Raw genomic sequence first — 13,825 nt, 5'->3', positions numbered from 1 at the left:
AGCTCCAACAGGGACGGATACACGCTTCTGACATAACAGGGAGATGGTGACAGCTGTGTTACCAATAAGAACAGCAGCTCCAACAGGGACGGATACACAATTCTGACATAACAGGGAGATGGTGACAGCTGTGTTACCAATATGAACAGCAGCTCCAGCAGGGACGGATACACGATTCGGACATAGCAAGGAGATGGTGACAGCTGTGTTACCAATATGAACAGCAGCTCCTACAGGGACGGATACACGATTCTGACATAACAGGGAGATGGTGACAGCTGTGTCACCAATATGAACAGCAGCTCCAACAGGGACGGATACATGATTCTGACATAACAGGGAGATGGTGACATCTGGGTTACCAATATGAACAGCAGCTCCAACAGGGACGGATACACCATTCTGACATAACAAGGAGATGGTGACAGCTGTGTTACCAATATGAACAGCAGCTCCAACAGGGATGGATAAACGATTCTGACATAACAGGGAGATGGTGACAGCTGTGTTACCAATATGAACAGCAGCTCCAACAGGGATGGATACACAATTCTGACATAGCAGGGAGATGGTGACAGCTGTGTTACCAATATGAACAGCAGCTCCAACAGGGATGAATACATGATTCTGACATAACAGGGAGATGGTGACAGCTGTATTACCAATATGAACAGCAGCTCCAACAGGGATGGATACACGATTCTGACATAACAGGGAGATGGTGACAGCTGTGTTACCAATATGAACAGCAGCTCCAACAGGGACGGATACACGAATCTGACAAAACAGGGAGATGGTGACAACTTTGTTACCAATATGAACAGCAGCTCCAACAGGGACGGATACATGCTTTTGATAGAACAGGGAGATGGTGACAGCTGTGTTACCAATATGAACAGCAGCTCCAACAGGGACGGATACACCATTCTGACATAACAAGGACATGGTGACAGCTCTGTTACCAATATGAACATCAGCTCCAACAGGGACGGATACACGATTCTGACATAACAAGGAGATGGTGACAGCCGTGTTACCAATATGAACAGCAGCTCCAACAGGGACAGATACACGATTCTGACATAACAGAGAGATGGTGACAGCTGTGTTACCAATATGAACAGCAGCTCCAACAGGGATGGATACATGATTCTGACATAACAGGGAGATGGTGACAGCTGTGTTACCAATATGAACAGCAGCTCCAACAGGGACGGATACACGATTCTGACATGACAGGGAGATGGTGACAGCTGTGTTACCAATATGAACAGCAGCTCCAACAGGGACGGATACATGATTCTGACATAACAAGGAGATGGTGACAGCTGTGTTACCAATATGAACAGCAGCTACAACAGGGATGGATACACGATTCTGACATAACAGGGAGATTGTGACAGCTGTGTTACCAACATGAACAGCAGCTCCAACAGGGACGGATACACGATTCTGACATTACAGGGAGATGGTGACAGCTGTGTTACCAATATGAACAACAGCTTCAAAAGCGACGGATACATGATTCTGACATAACAGGGAGATGGTGACAGCTGTGTTACCAATATGAACAGTAGCTCCAACAGGGACGGATACATGATTCTGACATAACAGGGAGATGGTGACAGCTGTGTTACCAATATGAACAGCAGCTCCAACAGGGACAGATACACCATTCTGACATAACAGGGAGATGGTGACAGCTGTGTTACCAATATGAACAGCAGCTCCAACAGGGACGGATACGCGATTCTGACATAACAGGGAGATGGTGACAGCTGTGTTACCAATATGAACAGCAGCTCCAACAGGGACGGAAATACGATTCTGACATAACAGGGAGATGGTGACAGCTGTGTTACCAATATGAACAGCAGCTCCAACAGGGACGGATACACGATTCTGACATAACAGGGAGATGGTGACAGCTATGTTACCAATATGAACAGCAGCTCCAACAGGGACGGATACACGATTCTGACATAACAGGAAGATGGTGACAGCTGTGTTACCAATATGAACAGCAGCTCCAACAGGGACGGATACACGATTCTGACATAACAGGGAGATGGTGACAGCTGTGTTACCAATATGAACAGTAGCTCCACCAGGGATGGATACACGATTCTGAAATAACAGGGAGACCTCTCCTAGGACCAACAAGAGTGGTTCTCCCTTGACACTGAGGGGACCCTAGCACCTGCAGAGGATATAGTTAATCCCCACTCCACAGTGGCTGTAGGTGCTACACCAGAGGGATCTGGCGTAAAAGATGAGTAACCTGAGGTACAAAAATGGTCACAGCAGATTCATCCACCTGCAACTGAGGCAAATTGCTAGCCCACTATAGTACAAAGGCTGTTTGCTTAATTTTTCTTTTGTTGCTAGAAGGACCGTCTGTGGGACTGGTGGTCTGTTGCATGGTCAAACTAAAAATGGTACCTCTTTCCTGGGGAAGACAAACAGCAAATGGCAGTAAACAATACCTGTCTACAACAACACAGAAAAATCACTTTAAAACACTATGCCAGCTTTACAAAAGTAAAAATTTATTCCCAAAAACATGTTTTTGATTTCTTTTAAACCGTCTGGAAAAATAAGAGCTTCATTTAAAAGTATATTACAGACTTGTGACTGTCTATTAAAACACAAGTCTCCTAGCTTTAAAATAACTTTCCTGAAGAGTGGTCAAACAGCAACACAAATAAGAAAATGGATGTTTTTTTCCCGAAACAGATATAACCCATATAGCCAAGGCTACTGCAGCAGTGATCAAAATGATAAACATTTATATATCTACATGTATCTCTATATCTATCTATATATGTCTAGGTAGATACACACACACACACACACACACACACACTCACACACACACACACACTTTAGTGTGGCCTATCAATCAACATGTTTTTGGAAGGTTGGTGAAACAGGCCACCTACCAAAAATTCAAAGAATTATAGATGTCATGATTGACTCTAAGACCTTGGAGTTGTGAAACCAAGACCTTATCTCTAAGCCAATGTGCTGTCTCTGGTGCCACTTAACTTATATACATATATATATGCAAGCATGTCTTACATTCAAGAGGCCATGGTGAGCAGGCAGGAAACTTTTTGATTTCAACAGCCTGGCCAAACAGTTGTGTCTGGTGCAATAATATACATGTGAAGCAATGCATCTTAGTAAAGCAGAAATACCTAACAGCCTACACCATTCCAAACAGTTCATACACACCTCAGTGAGAAAGATGTACTAATTTTTCAGAATTGTTAAAGAGATATGAATACCTGATCTGTGGTTCTTTTGTATCTTTAAAAGAAATATACTGATTCATTTGTTAAATCTTATTTCTGTAACTTACTTTTCAAGCATTATCATTTCTGGAACTTGCGTGAATCACTTCTTTGTGGACTGCCTCATTGTTAAAAAAATATGGTATATGACACATCTTCAGTTTAAATGAATACTTACAATTGGCTACATTTGTTGAAAAGTTTAGATTCATCTCTGGCTTCTTGCTTTTTTCTGCAGTCAAATCCACAATGTCATGCCAATGGATTGTGTTTAAGTAACAAAGCACTGGGTTGTTGACAAAACTTACACCCCCGTTGAGGATTTCTGCAAATGAAATTCATAATTTATTTAAGAGAAAGAATGAATGTAATAACCAAAATAATCAGCTAATTTTCATTCATGTTATTTCCCCAACGGGAAAACATCTAAGAACAAATTAAGAGATTTTATTTTACAAGTTAAGTGAACTGGTCAGTTGACCCTTTTCAACGTGCCCCTGGACATAAAATGCATAGGAAAAATATATGTTTAAAATAAAATAAAAACATAGAAATGCACACACATACAGAGCACACTAAAAATCAGGAGTTTTACAATTTAGTGATATAGTTAAACACAGTCTTAAATGAGACATGGCTTATATGTACACTATATACATAGAAGCTAGTATCAAATATTTACAATGAGATGACTTTTTTAATATCTTAATGGCTAGAATCCAAATACCTTCTTTTCAACTCATCAAAAACAATTAAGCAAAACAATAATACTCGAATTAATAAAAAATAACCACATACTTGACAGTCACCTCCAACCTCTTAAAGCCACTTGATTTAAATATTGATGTTTCGAACTAGACAAGAATTTTAATTTTAAAATCACACAGAAACCACCTGAACGAAAACGTGATCCTTTCTATTCTGGCCTTAGATAACCTCATTTTTTTCTCACTAGCTACAAGGGAAGCCAAAGAGAAAAATAGAATCGTTTACACGTGGTTAGAATACAGATGGCTAGTAATAACCTAAATTCACTTAAACATTATGAAAAAGAATATGTTGGCTTATCACACTTATACCCCATATCGAACATCACTGCTATTTTTAACAACAACAAAGCCAAGTGACAACTTCTTCTGCAGATGGTTGACCTCTTACTTGACTCCCTATTGTTCAAACTCCTAAAACTAAACTCCTTCCCTTGAGTTCACAACAAAAAATGCCCCTCACTGCCGACAGCACTTTCGGTTCTCATCAGTAATTATAACTTTCTCCGTTCAAGGTTAAATTACCACCTCCCTCGCCTAAAAATCTACTTTTTATATATTCACAGTTCAGATAAAAATCAAAATCTCAACTTATTAGTGAATGTCAAAGTAACTGCATTAAATCCAATGCCATTCTGTAGGATAAGAACCCAAACAGCATTAAGTTCTGGCTAATCAGACAGCTTCACATTAAGCAAGGAGATATTAAAATATAAATGTTTATGTTATTCATATATATTTCTACAGTATGTAATCACTGTGTACCTGTTTAATGACTGTGGACTTGCATGTATTCTCCATTTCACAGCAATACACTGTAAGTAGTTATACCTATTCTTTTTATATAAATATGTTAAATTATGTCTTGAGAGTGGACTACATATATTGCATATGCTTTCCTTACTAATAACTATATAGTATTCACGGCCTCTAAGTGGATGGTACTGTACTCCTTAACAACTGCGGACAGTTATTACATACTACATTATTTTTTCACTCTGTGTACATCTCCCAAGTTGAGCCTACAGAGGTCCATTGGATTGGTGATTTAAATCAATATGTTCTGCTATAATGTCTGATTATATATAACTTCTGGGCCATATGCTGACAACTTTAGTAGTCTGTTTTCAATGTTTGGTGAATAAGCAAGTAAACGTATCAACAAGCATGTTTCTATTTGTCTTATATCTCACCTTTTAGTTTCATGTTGGCTAAACTGGCTGTTTGGAATGCAGACTCTGCACTGAAAGAGCAGACTAAAGGTTCCATCTGAGTACCTTTTGTCGTTTTACAAAATATAATTCAATACTAATTATTTCCTATTGACTTTGATTAATTAAATCAAAAAAAACAAGTGCAGCTTCACAGATCCACAGACCACGCCAGCTAGTATTGTAAAAGTGTTCTTAACGCAAAATTTATTTATTCTTCCACAATGTAAAACACCGTGTTTTCGCCACTCAAAATACAATGGCTTCTTCATAGAAAAATGTGTTGATTAATTAAATCAAGTAGAAAACTTTAGAAATCCATCTGTCTTTCAGTAAATCTACAGCACATGCTCCATCTTTATTATTTATTTTTAGCTCCACCACTTCCCTCTACATACCTTCCAGCTGGCAATGTGCTACTTTTTATTCCAATCGGCCTTACCTTAGTGTGCTGGTATTATCCCCTGGGCCTGGGACCTTCTCATAGGCATGCTGACATCACCATCACCGGGGCAGCACAAGATCATATGCATAAGTTGAACTCTATCCTCTCAGAATGGGCAAGTGGACAAAATACAACACCTTCTCAGCCACTTTGACAGGATCCTCCATTGACTACAACAATAACTGATCTTATTACCTTGTTACCTGGGTAGTATGAAGAGGCCACTTGATGATGCCATGGAACTGGGGGATACTCATCAGTTGTATAACCTTTTCACCACTACATCTCAAATGCCTTTCATCCTTTATGCTAAACACCACTTTTGGTATATTTTAATATTCACTGTCAATTGAGCAAATGAATTATGAAAACAGGTGTTACATAGATTAGGTGATAGCAAATTCTTTTCAACTCAAAAGTTCTGGACAAAGCCAAAATAATGTGGGTGTGATCAAAGGCCCCAAAAGAGGGAGAAATGTTACATACTGCTGTTATAAATCAATAAAATTGATAAAATATCAGGTTTTGCATTAGCATGCATTTTCTGAAGAGTGTGAAGTCTGAAATTCAATCATCTGCCATTATTTAGTGAATTTAATTCTCAATGATTTGCAAGAAAAAGTACAGTTTTGTACCTACCATAAATGTAGATGTTCAAGTGCTCATACAGCTGCAGTCATAACTGATGGGTTTTCCTGCCGTCAGGTGGGTCCTCGGTCGGCCGAATTCCAAAGTCTTGGTCCGGCGTCGGTTGTTGTCGCTTCCTCCCTGATGTCAGTGCGGCAGGGGTATAAAAGAACTAGCCAACGCCATTTTCTTCAGTTTTTCTTGCCCCAGATGTCAGGTGCCTCCAGAAAGAAGGCAATACATAAATTTATGTAATAATGCAATGCAATATAATCAAAAAACAATAGTTGCAAGCAAATACACCAAAAATGAATACCCCAGGTTGTATGAAGAGGTATTAGCCAAGAGGGGAAGGAGGGAAGGAAACCTGGACTGCAGCTGTATGAGCACTCAAACATCTACATTTATGGTAGGTACAAAACTGTACTATGTTCATCACGCATACAGCTGCAGTCATAACTGATGGGTTGAATCCCAAAGCTAAAAAAGGGGGTGGCAGGCACTAGGTGGAACTAGGAGGAGCCAGGATGCCCTGCAAGACTGCAGTGGAAAAGCCTGCTCTAGATTTGGAGTATAGTGGTAGGTGATAGTGCTTGGAGAAGGTATGCACAGAACTCCAAGTGGCTGCTTCCAAAATATCTTTGGTAGGAACCCCCCTGAGGAAAGCTGTAGAGGTAGCTGTGGCCCTTGTGGAGTGGGATCTGATGCCTGTTGGTACAGTCTTACCATGAAAAGAGTAACAAAAGCGTATGCAGTGGGAAATCCATTTTGAGATAGTCTGCTTGAAAATTGGCTTCCCTTGAGCTCCTGTAGCATAGGACACAAAGAGTTGCTCTGATTTTCTGAATGGCTTTGTTCTATCCAAATAATAATGAAGCTGTCTGTGAATGTCCAAGGAATGTAGTAGTCTCTCCCCTTTGTTTTGTGGATTAGGGTAAAAGGTAGGTAAGTGGATAGCCTGATTCAAGGCTACCCTGGACACTACCTTTGGCATAAAGGAAGGGTTGGTTCATAAGGAAACTCTGTCCTGATGGAAAATGATGAAAGGCTGCACAGCCATGAGGGCTTGTAGTTCCGATACCCTGCGAGCTGAGGTGATAGCCAGAAGGAAGGCTGTTTTCCAGGACAAATATTGCAGTTCTGTTGAGGAAGCTGGCTCAAAAGGAGGCAAGGTCAGTTTTTCTAGAATGAAATTGAGGTCCCAAGCAGGAACTGGTTGTTTCCTTGGGGGCTTTATATTCTTAGCCCCTCTGAGGAACTGTCTTAAAAGAGGGTGAGAGAATAAAGGAGGATCAGTGTTGTATTCTGCAGAAATGGCTGAGGCATGGATTCTGATGGAGGAGAATGAAAGTCCGCTCTTTAGCATCCCAGCTAGATACTGTAATATTTGAGGTAAATTCAGTATTCCCGGATTCTGGCCCTTTTTCTCATTCCAGGCACAAAACCGTTTCCATTTTGCGGAGTAAACATTTCTAGTAAAAGGCCTTCTGGCCTCCAAAATGACATCCTGCACCTCCTTGGAGAGTAGGGTCTGCTGTGAAGTCAAGGAATCTTCCATGCGGCTAGGTTGAGTGTTTTCAGCTGACTGTGAAGAGTTGCTCTGATTTTCTGAAAGGCTTTGTTCTGTCCAAATAATAATGCAGCTGTCTGTGGATGTCCATGGAATGTAGTAGTCTTTCTCCTTTGTTTTGAGGATTAGGGTAAAAGGTAGGTAAGTGGATAGCCTGTGCTGAGTCAGAAGAAGAGGCACTAGTGATAGGGTCCATGGTGGTGAATGCGTCAGGCTCCTCAGGAGTGGGTACCAGTGTTGTCTTGGCTAGTCCGGGGTAATGAGAATCATCTTTGGTCTGTCTGCTCTGGTTTTTAATAGAACTTTGGGCAGCAGAGGAAGAGGTGGAAAGGCATAAAGTGTCATTGCTGTCCAACTGAAAGAGAGTGCGTCCACTCTCCAGGCCTGTGGATGAAAGGTTCTTGAGCAGAATTTTTTCAATTGGTGATTTCTGTGGGAGGCAGAGAGATCTATGTCTGGCCTCCCCCATGCTTGAATTACCTCTGTAAAAACTTGAGGATGTAACTTCCATTCGTGTGGATCTGTCATATTTCTGCTTAAGTTGTCTGCCAGCGTGTTTTCCTTGCCTGGCAAGAACTGTGCTTGAAGTTCGATTTGTAATTCCAGAGCCATGTTCCAAAGAGACATGGCCAGCCTGCATAGTGGGTATGAATGGGTTCCTCCCTGTTTATGTATGTACCACATTACTGTGGTGTTGTCTGTCCTTATCAATAGCTGAGCTGGATGCAGAATGTTTTTGAAAGCTATAATAGCATTTATTACTGCTAGCATTTCCTTTTGATTGATGTGCAGGTGCTTTTCTTTTTGGGACCATTTGCCCTGAATGCACCGGATCTGTCATGTGCGGCCCCCAGGCGTAGTCCGAGGCATCTGTTGTGATGACCTGATTTGCTTGAGGTTTGCAGAATGGGAGACCTGTGTTTCTTTGGCATGCTTGAGCCCACCACAGAAATTCCTTTTGAAGACATGGAATTAGTGGTATTATTGTTTCCAAACTGTGGCTGTGTTGAGACCATAGGTTTTTCAGGTACCATTGAAGTTTCCTCATATGCAGCTTTGCACATGGGATTAGTAGGATGCAAGATGCCATGAATCCCAGAGCCTGCAGGATTTTCCTTGCAGTCAGCCTGGTGAAATTTGCTAGTTTTCTGAAGTAGTGAGTTAGTTGCCCCTGTTTCTCTGGCGTGAGGTAGGCCATCTGGGTGTTTGTGTCCAGGTTGGCACCCAGGAAAATTATAGTTTGAGAGGGTATTAGACTTGATTTCTTTTTGTTGACTGTGTATCCCAGAAACTTCAACAACTTTATTACAAAAGCCAGATGTTCCAGAAGTATGTGCTTGCTGTCCGCTTGGATCAGGCAGTCGTCCAAATATGGGTATATTTGTATTCCTTGAAGTCTGCAATAGGCGATTACTGATGCCAGGCATTTCGTGAATACTCTGGGTGCAGTAGATAAGCCAAAGGGCAATGCAGATAATTGATAATGAGTTGAACCTGCAAGAAATCTGAGGTATCTTCTGCAATCTTGTCTGATTGGGACATGCAGGTATGCCGCCTTGAGGTCCAATGTTACCAGCCAAGACTCCTTGCCCAGCATGGGAAGAAGCTGCTGTAATGTGAGCATCTTGAATTTTGGCACGAGTAAAAATGTGTTTAGGATGGATAGGTCCAAAATAGGTCTCCAATCTTTTCCCTTCCTTGGTACCAGGAATAGTCTGGAGTAAAAACCTTGACCTTGTTGTTGTGAAGGTACCTCTTGAATAGCTTTCATGTCCATGAGATCTGAAATTTGTTTTTGTGCCTCTGCCCTTTGATTGTGTGGCAGGTTTGGCATTCCTCTCATTTTTGGAAGGGTGTGAAAATGGAATCTGTAGCTTCTGTCTATAATGTCCAGGATCCATTTGTCCTTTGTGACAATATGCCAATTTTTCGAAAATAATGCCAGTTTTCCGCCTAAAGGTGCTGCCATTTGAGCCTTGCTTGGCATGCAAAGGGGAAAGTCATTGGGTCTGCTTTCTGAATGGCTGTGAACTATCCTCACCACCTCTTTGTGTAGGTGCTTGCCATTGTCTGCCTCTAAACGATCCTTGAGATTGCCCTCTGCCCCTCGGGCACCTGTATCTACCTCTTTGGGGTCTGTCCGTAGTTGGAAAGGACCAATTTTTGGAAGGCCAATTTCTACTGAAACGTGGTGGTTGTACCTGTAGGAAATCTGTCAGTGTTTGCATTGATTTAGCCATTTCCTCCATTTTCTTTAATACCTCCTCAGCTTTAATACCAAATAATACATCCTTTTGCAGAGGGGCATCTAGTAATTTAGCTTTGACATGATCTGGTAAGGTTTGCTCTTTGAGCCAGGCATGTCTGCGTATGACTGATCCTGTAACAGCAGCTCTACATGAGGCCGCTAAAGCATCAAAACCACATTGCAAGGTATGTTTACCCACTTGTTCTGCACTATGTATCAAATCCTGCAACTCCTTCAATTCTGGTTGTTCAGGTTGTGACATTTTGTTTCTCAACTGTGATAACAGAAACTGTTGGAACTTTAACATATGGAACTGGCAGTTTAATGCCCTCATGGTTAAGGTGGCCGAAGTGTATACCTTTTTCCCCCACCTTTCTAAAGCTCTGGAATCCCTCTCTGAAGGTAATGGATTTTTAGCAGTGGAGGCCTTAATGCCCTTGGGGCCCTGTGAGATAGTTTCTGGGTCAGCCGCATGGCTTTTGTATAGGAATTGGTGTGAGTCAGGAACCCGGTAATACCTGTCAGGCTTGACTGGGGCTGGAGGTAAAGAGTCTGGGTTAAGGCAGGCCTCCGCATACACATCATCTAGGATGTCTAAGACAGGAGGTATAGCAGAGGCCTGTGCTGAGGGAGCAAGAGAAAATCCCTAATCCTTTTCTTGGAGTCTGAGTACTCTTGGCCTTCCCAGTGGAAGTGTTCCCTCAAGGTATGCAAGGTTTCCCCAAAAGAGTAATCCTCAGGGGGGGAGACAGAGGGAATGGACTCCTCTGCATCAGAATCTTCAAAAGGGGAGTATGAATGTTCCTGGTCATCAGAATGTTCTGAAATAATAGAGGCCTGGGTCAGAGGAGGGGGATTCTTCCTCCACTCTGGGCCTTTTGTCCAGGGGGGTTGAGAACCCCTGGTAAGAGTAATTAAATCCTCAGCCATATTAAGCATCTGCTTTTTAGGCATGGGGCCTTCAGAAGGGCCCTGTGGAGCTTGTTTTTAGGATGCATGGCTGTCTTAGACTTAGAGAAAGCCTTGATGGAAAAAGAAGAGGAAGGCCTGAAGACACCTTGAGAGGTGGCAGACCTATCTAAACTTTGAGTTTCACCACCAAGAGTGGCTTCGGTATCTGTAGTCGGGGTGTGGGCCGAAGAGCCTGCGACCTCAGGCACAGTAGACACTGCCAATGAAGTGTCGTCAGTAGTCAGGGGCTGCGTAGGCGCCTCGCTGAGAACCGGACCACCTGTAGTCGGCTTTGGCGTGGTGTCAGTAGAGGCCGCGGACCTCATGTGGCGGTCCTTATCTTTGCGTCTTTTAGTCAAAACTGGAGTCGGAGTATCCGACGACATAATGTAGTTACATTTTTTGCCAAAATAGTGCTGGGCGAACTCCGCCCGACGCTTAATGGTGCATTTGTTGAATGTAGCACAAAAACGACAGGCCGAGACGTCATGGTCTGGGCCTAAGCAAGGAATACAGAGGGAATGAAAATCCTTATGCGGTATTTGCTTCCCACAAGAAATACAATTATTAACTTTGTCTGACATCGGTCTGAGGCAAGAAAAGTTTCCCCAACGGGGTACTTAGCTTTCAAGAAGACTTCGGTTGCAAAATATTCGTGATCTCAGGAGCTGGCCGACCGGCACTTGCGAACTGCTTCTGCTTCGGGCACCACGTGGCAAGAAAGACTGAAGAAAATGGTGTTGGCTAGTTCTTTTATACCCCTGCCGCACTGACGTCAGGGAGGAAGCGACAACAACTGACGCCGGACCAAGACTTTGGAATTCGGCCGACAGAGGACCCGCCTGACGGCAGGAAAACCCATCAGTTATGACTGCAACTGTATGCACGATGAACATCCACAAATTTTATGATTAACTGACCAAAAATATGAGTTAAAAGCTGGACATTGTGGGGAAATATGGTCATTTGAGTGGTATGTCCTCATTGCAGGTTCATACAGGAACCTAAATCAAACATTTTGAATTCCAGCAGCTTTTCTTTTCTAAAAAGGGGGGCATCAGTCTTCATTATATGGCTACCACTTGGCTGACCTCAGTGCAGTAGAAAGGGTCAGACTGGCCATCAGCAGCCAGTTTAGGGACTTGACATGTAGATGGCATGCACATGCTATGTTCATGACCTGATGGTATTTCAACTATCCACGTTTCACATGCCTCTCATGTATAAAGATAATCCACAGAGGCACGATGTATGCACTGTTCCTAGCCTCAATGGGGCAAAATCAGGAAAGACCTCTCTTATCTGTATTAGAAATGAACATTTCAACATCCTAAAAAAGGGACTCTGAACTGGCTCTTCCAGTTGTTTCCCCAAAGAGAAGATGGGTGTAGGCAGGCAGAAAACTGAACAGTTAAAATATTTATTTTGCAACATTTATTTTTAAAGTAAAATAAATTTTACATAGAAATTTACTATTAACATTAACTGCATGTCATACAGAGTTGCTCTACAGTCCTCGGATATTTTAATTCTATTAGATTATAATGCTCAGAATGAATGTCAAGCAAATGTCATTTGAATGAAAGAAAAAAAAAGAAGAACAAAGCAGCACATAGAGAGGAATGCCCTCAAGTGTACTCTTCCAAAACAAATGCCTTTGTCATACATATCAGGAATAACATCTAACAAAATATGCACTAGAGCCTAAACTACCACTTTACAGGGTTTTATTATTTTCATTCATTTGTTAACACGGTAGGTTCAGGAAACACAACTGTCTTAGAGCACTGGCTAATTAACTGAGTTGTTTAGAGTCACATAGCAGGCCAATGCAGGATGAAGAAACCAAGCCCTGTATCATTGTACACTCTAAGCATGTCATTAATAGCTCAGAGCCTCAGTTTTCCGTAATAAACGTCAGAGAATCCCCTGTGCAAACTAACTTTAATCAGGCAGCACACACTAAAAATCATTTTAATTTGCCATTGTTGAAATAACTGTTAACCAGATAATCTTGTTCAGTTACATAGTTTACAGACAGGGATGGAAGGGAAAAAACCCTTGAAAACAAGAATAAGTTCATAATCAGTTCACAGAATTAACTGTATCTACCACAGTGACAGAAAAAAAAAAAAAAAAAAAAAAAAAACAAATAAGAGGAAATAGAAAAGGAAACATACCATGTACCAAGACAGGACAGAATATATGTGTACCATTTTAGGCATACTGTTCCTCTTTCATGAATTCATTGGCTGATAATGTGGCGCACACAGTAATTATTTTGTGATCTGTATTCATTTACAGTCACTGCATCAATATTCAAGTCAGATAACCTATTTCAGTTACTATTATACTTTGTGGTACAAATGACTTAGGAATTTTTTCCAGTATTTTCTCAACTTTAAATTTATATCTGTAAAGTTGTTGTCTTTTCACTGGAGGCTACCTTCCTTCCCTTATTTGTCATGCTCCTATCTGCTGACTGACTGGGCTCAAACAGTGCTGGTGACCCCATTCATTCCCAATTATGGGCCAACAGTTCAAATGTGGTGTTGTAATCACCCAAGCCAACCAGAGGGGGGGTTCCATTATGCACTGACATTGCCATTTGATAGCAGGGAGAGAGCATGCAACGGCTGGTACAGAGACTACTACTCCTCTTAATGGTTAACCCCTTTTACACAGAAACATCATCTCCTGGCTCATTCAC

General features: G+C 41.7%; 1 protein-coding gene across 1 annotated transcript in view; it reads right to left on the bottom strand.

The window, feature by feature from the left end:
- The window catches only part of EGFR (epidermal growth factor receptor), a 1,653,396-nt gene that overhangs the window by 707,357 nt on the left and 932,214 nt on the right, over positions 1–13,825 (bottom strand). Inside the window, exon 4 of the mRNA XM_044064990.1 lies at positions 3,475–3,621. Coding sequence (XP_043920925.1) covers positions 3,475–3,621 — 147 coding nt within the window. The remainder of the gene's footprint in view (positions 1–3,474; positions 3,622–13,825) is intronic.

Source organism: Protopterus annectens, chromosome 3.part0 (assembly GCF_019279795.1).
Source record: "Protopterus annectens isolate FY-2018-M chromosome 3.part0, PAN1.0, whole genome shotgun sequence".
In the NCBI taxonomy this organism is placed as follows: Eukaryota; Metazoa; Chordata; order Ceratodontiformes; family Protopteridae; genus Protopterus; species Protopterus annectens.
Note: the sequence above shows the minus strand (reverse complement) of the source record. Positions and strands in the feature narration are given on the sequence as shown.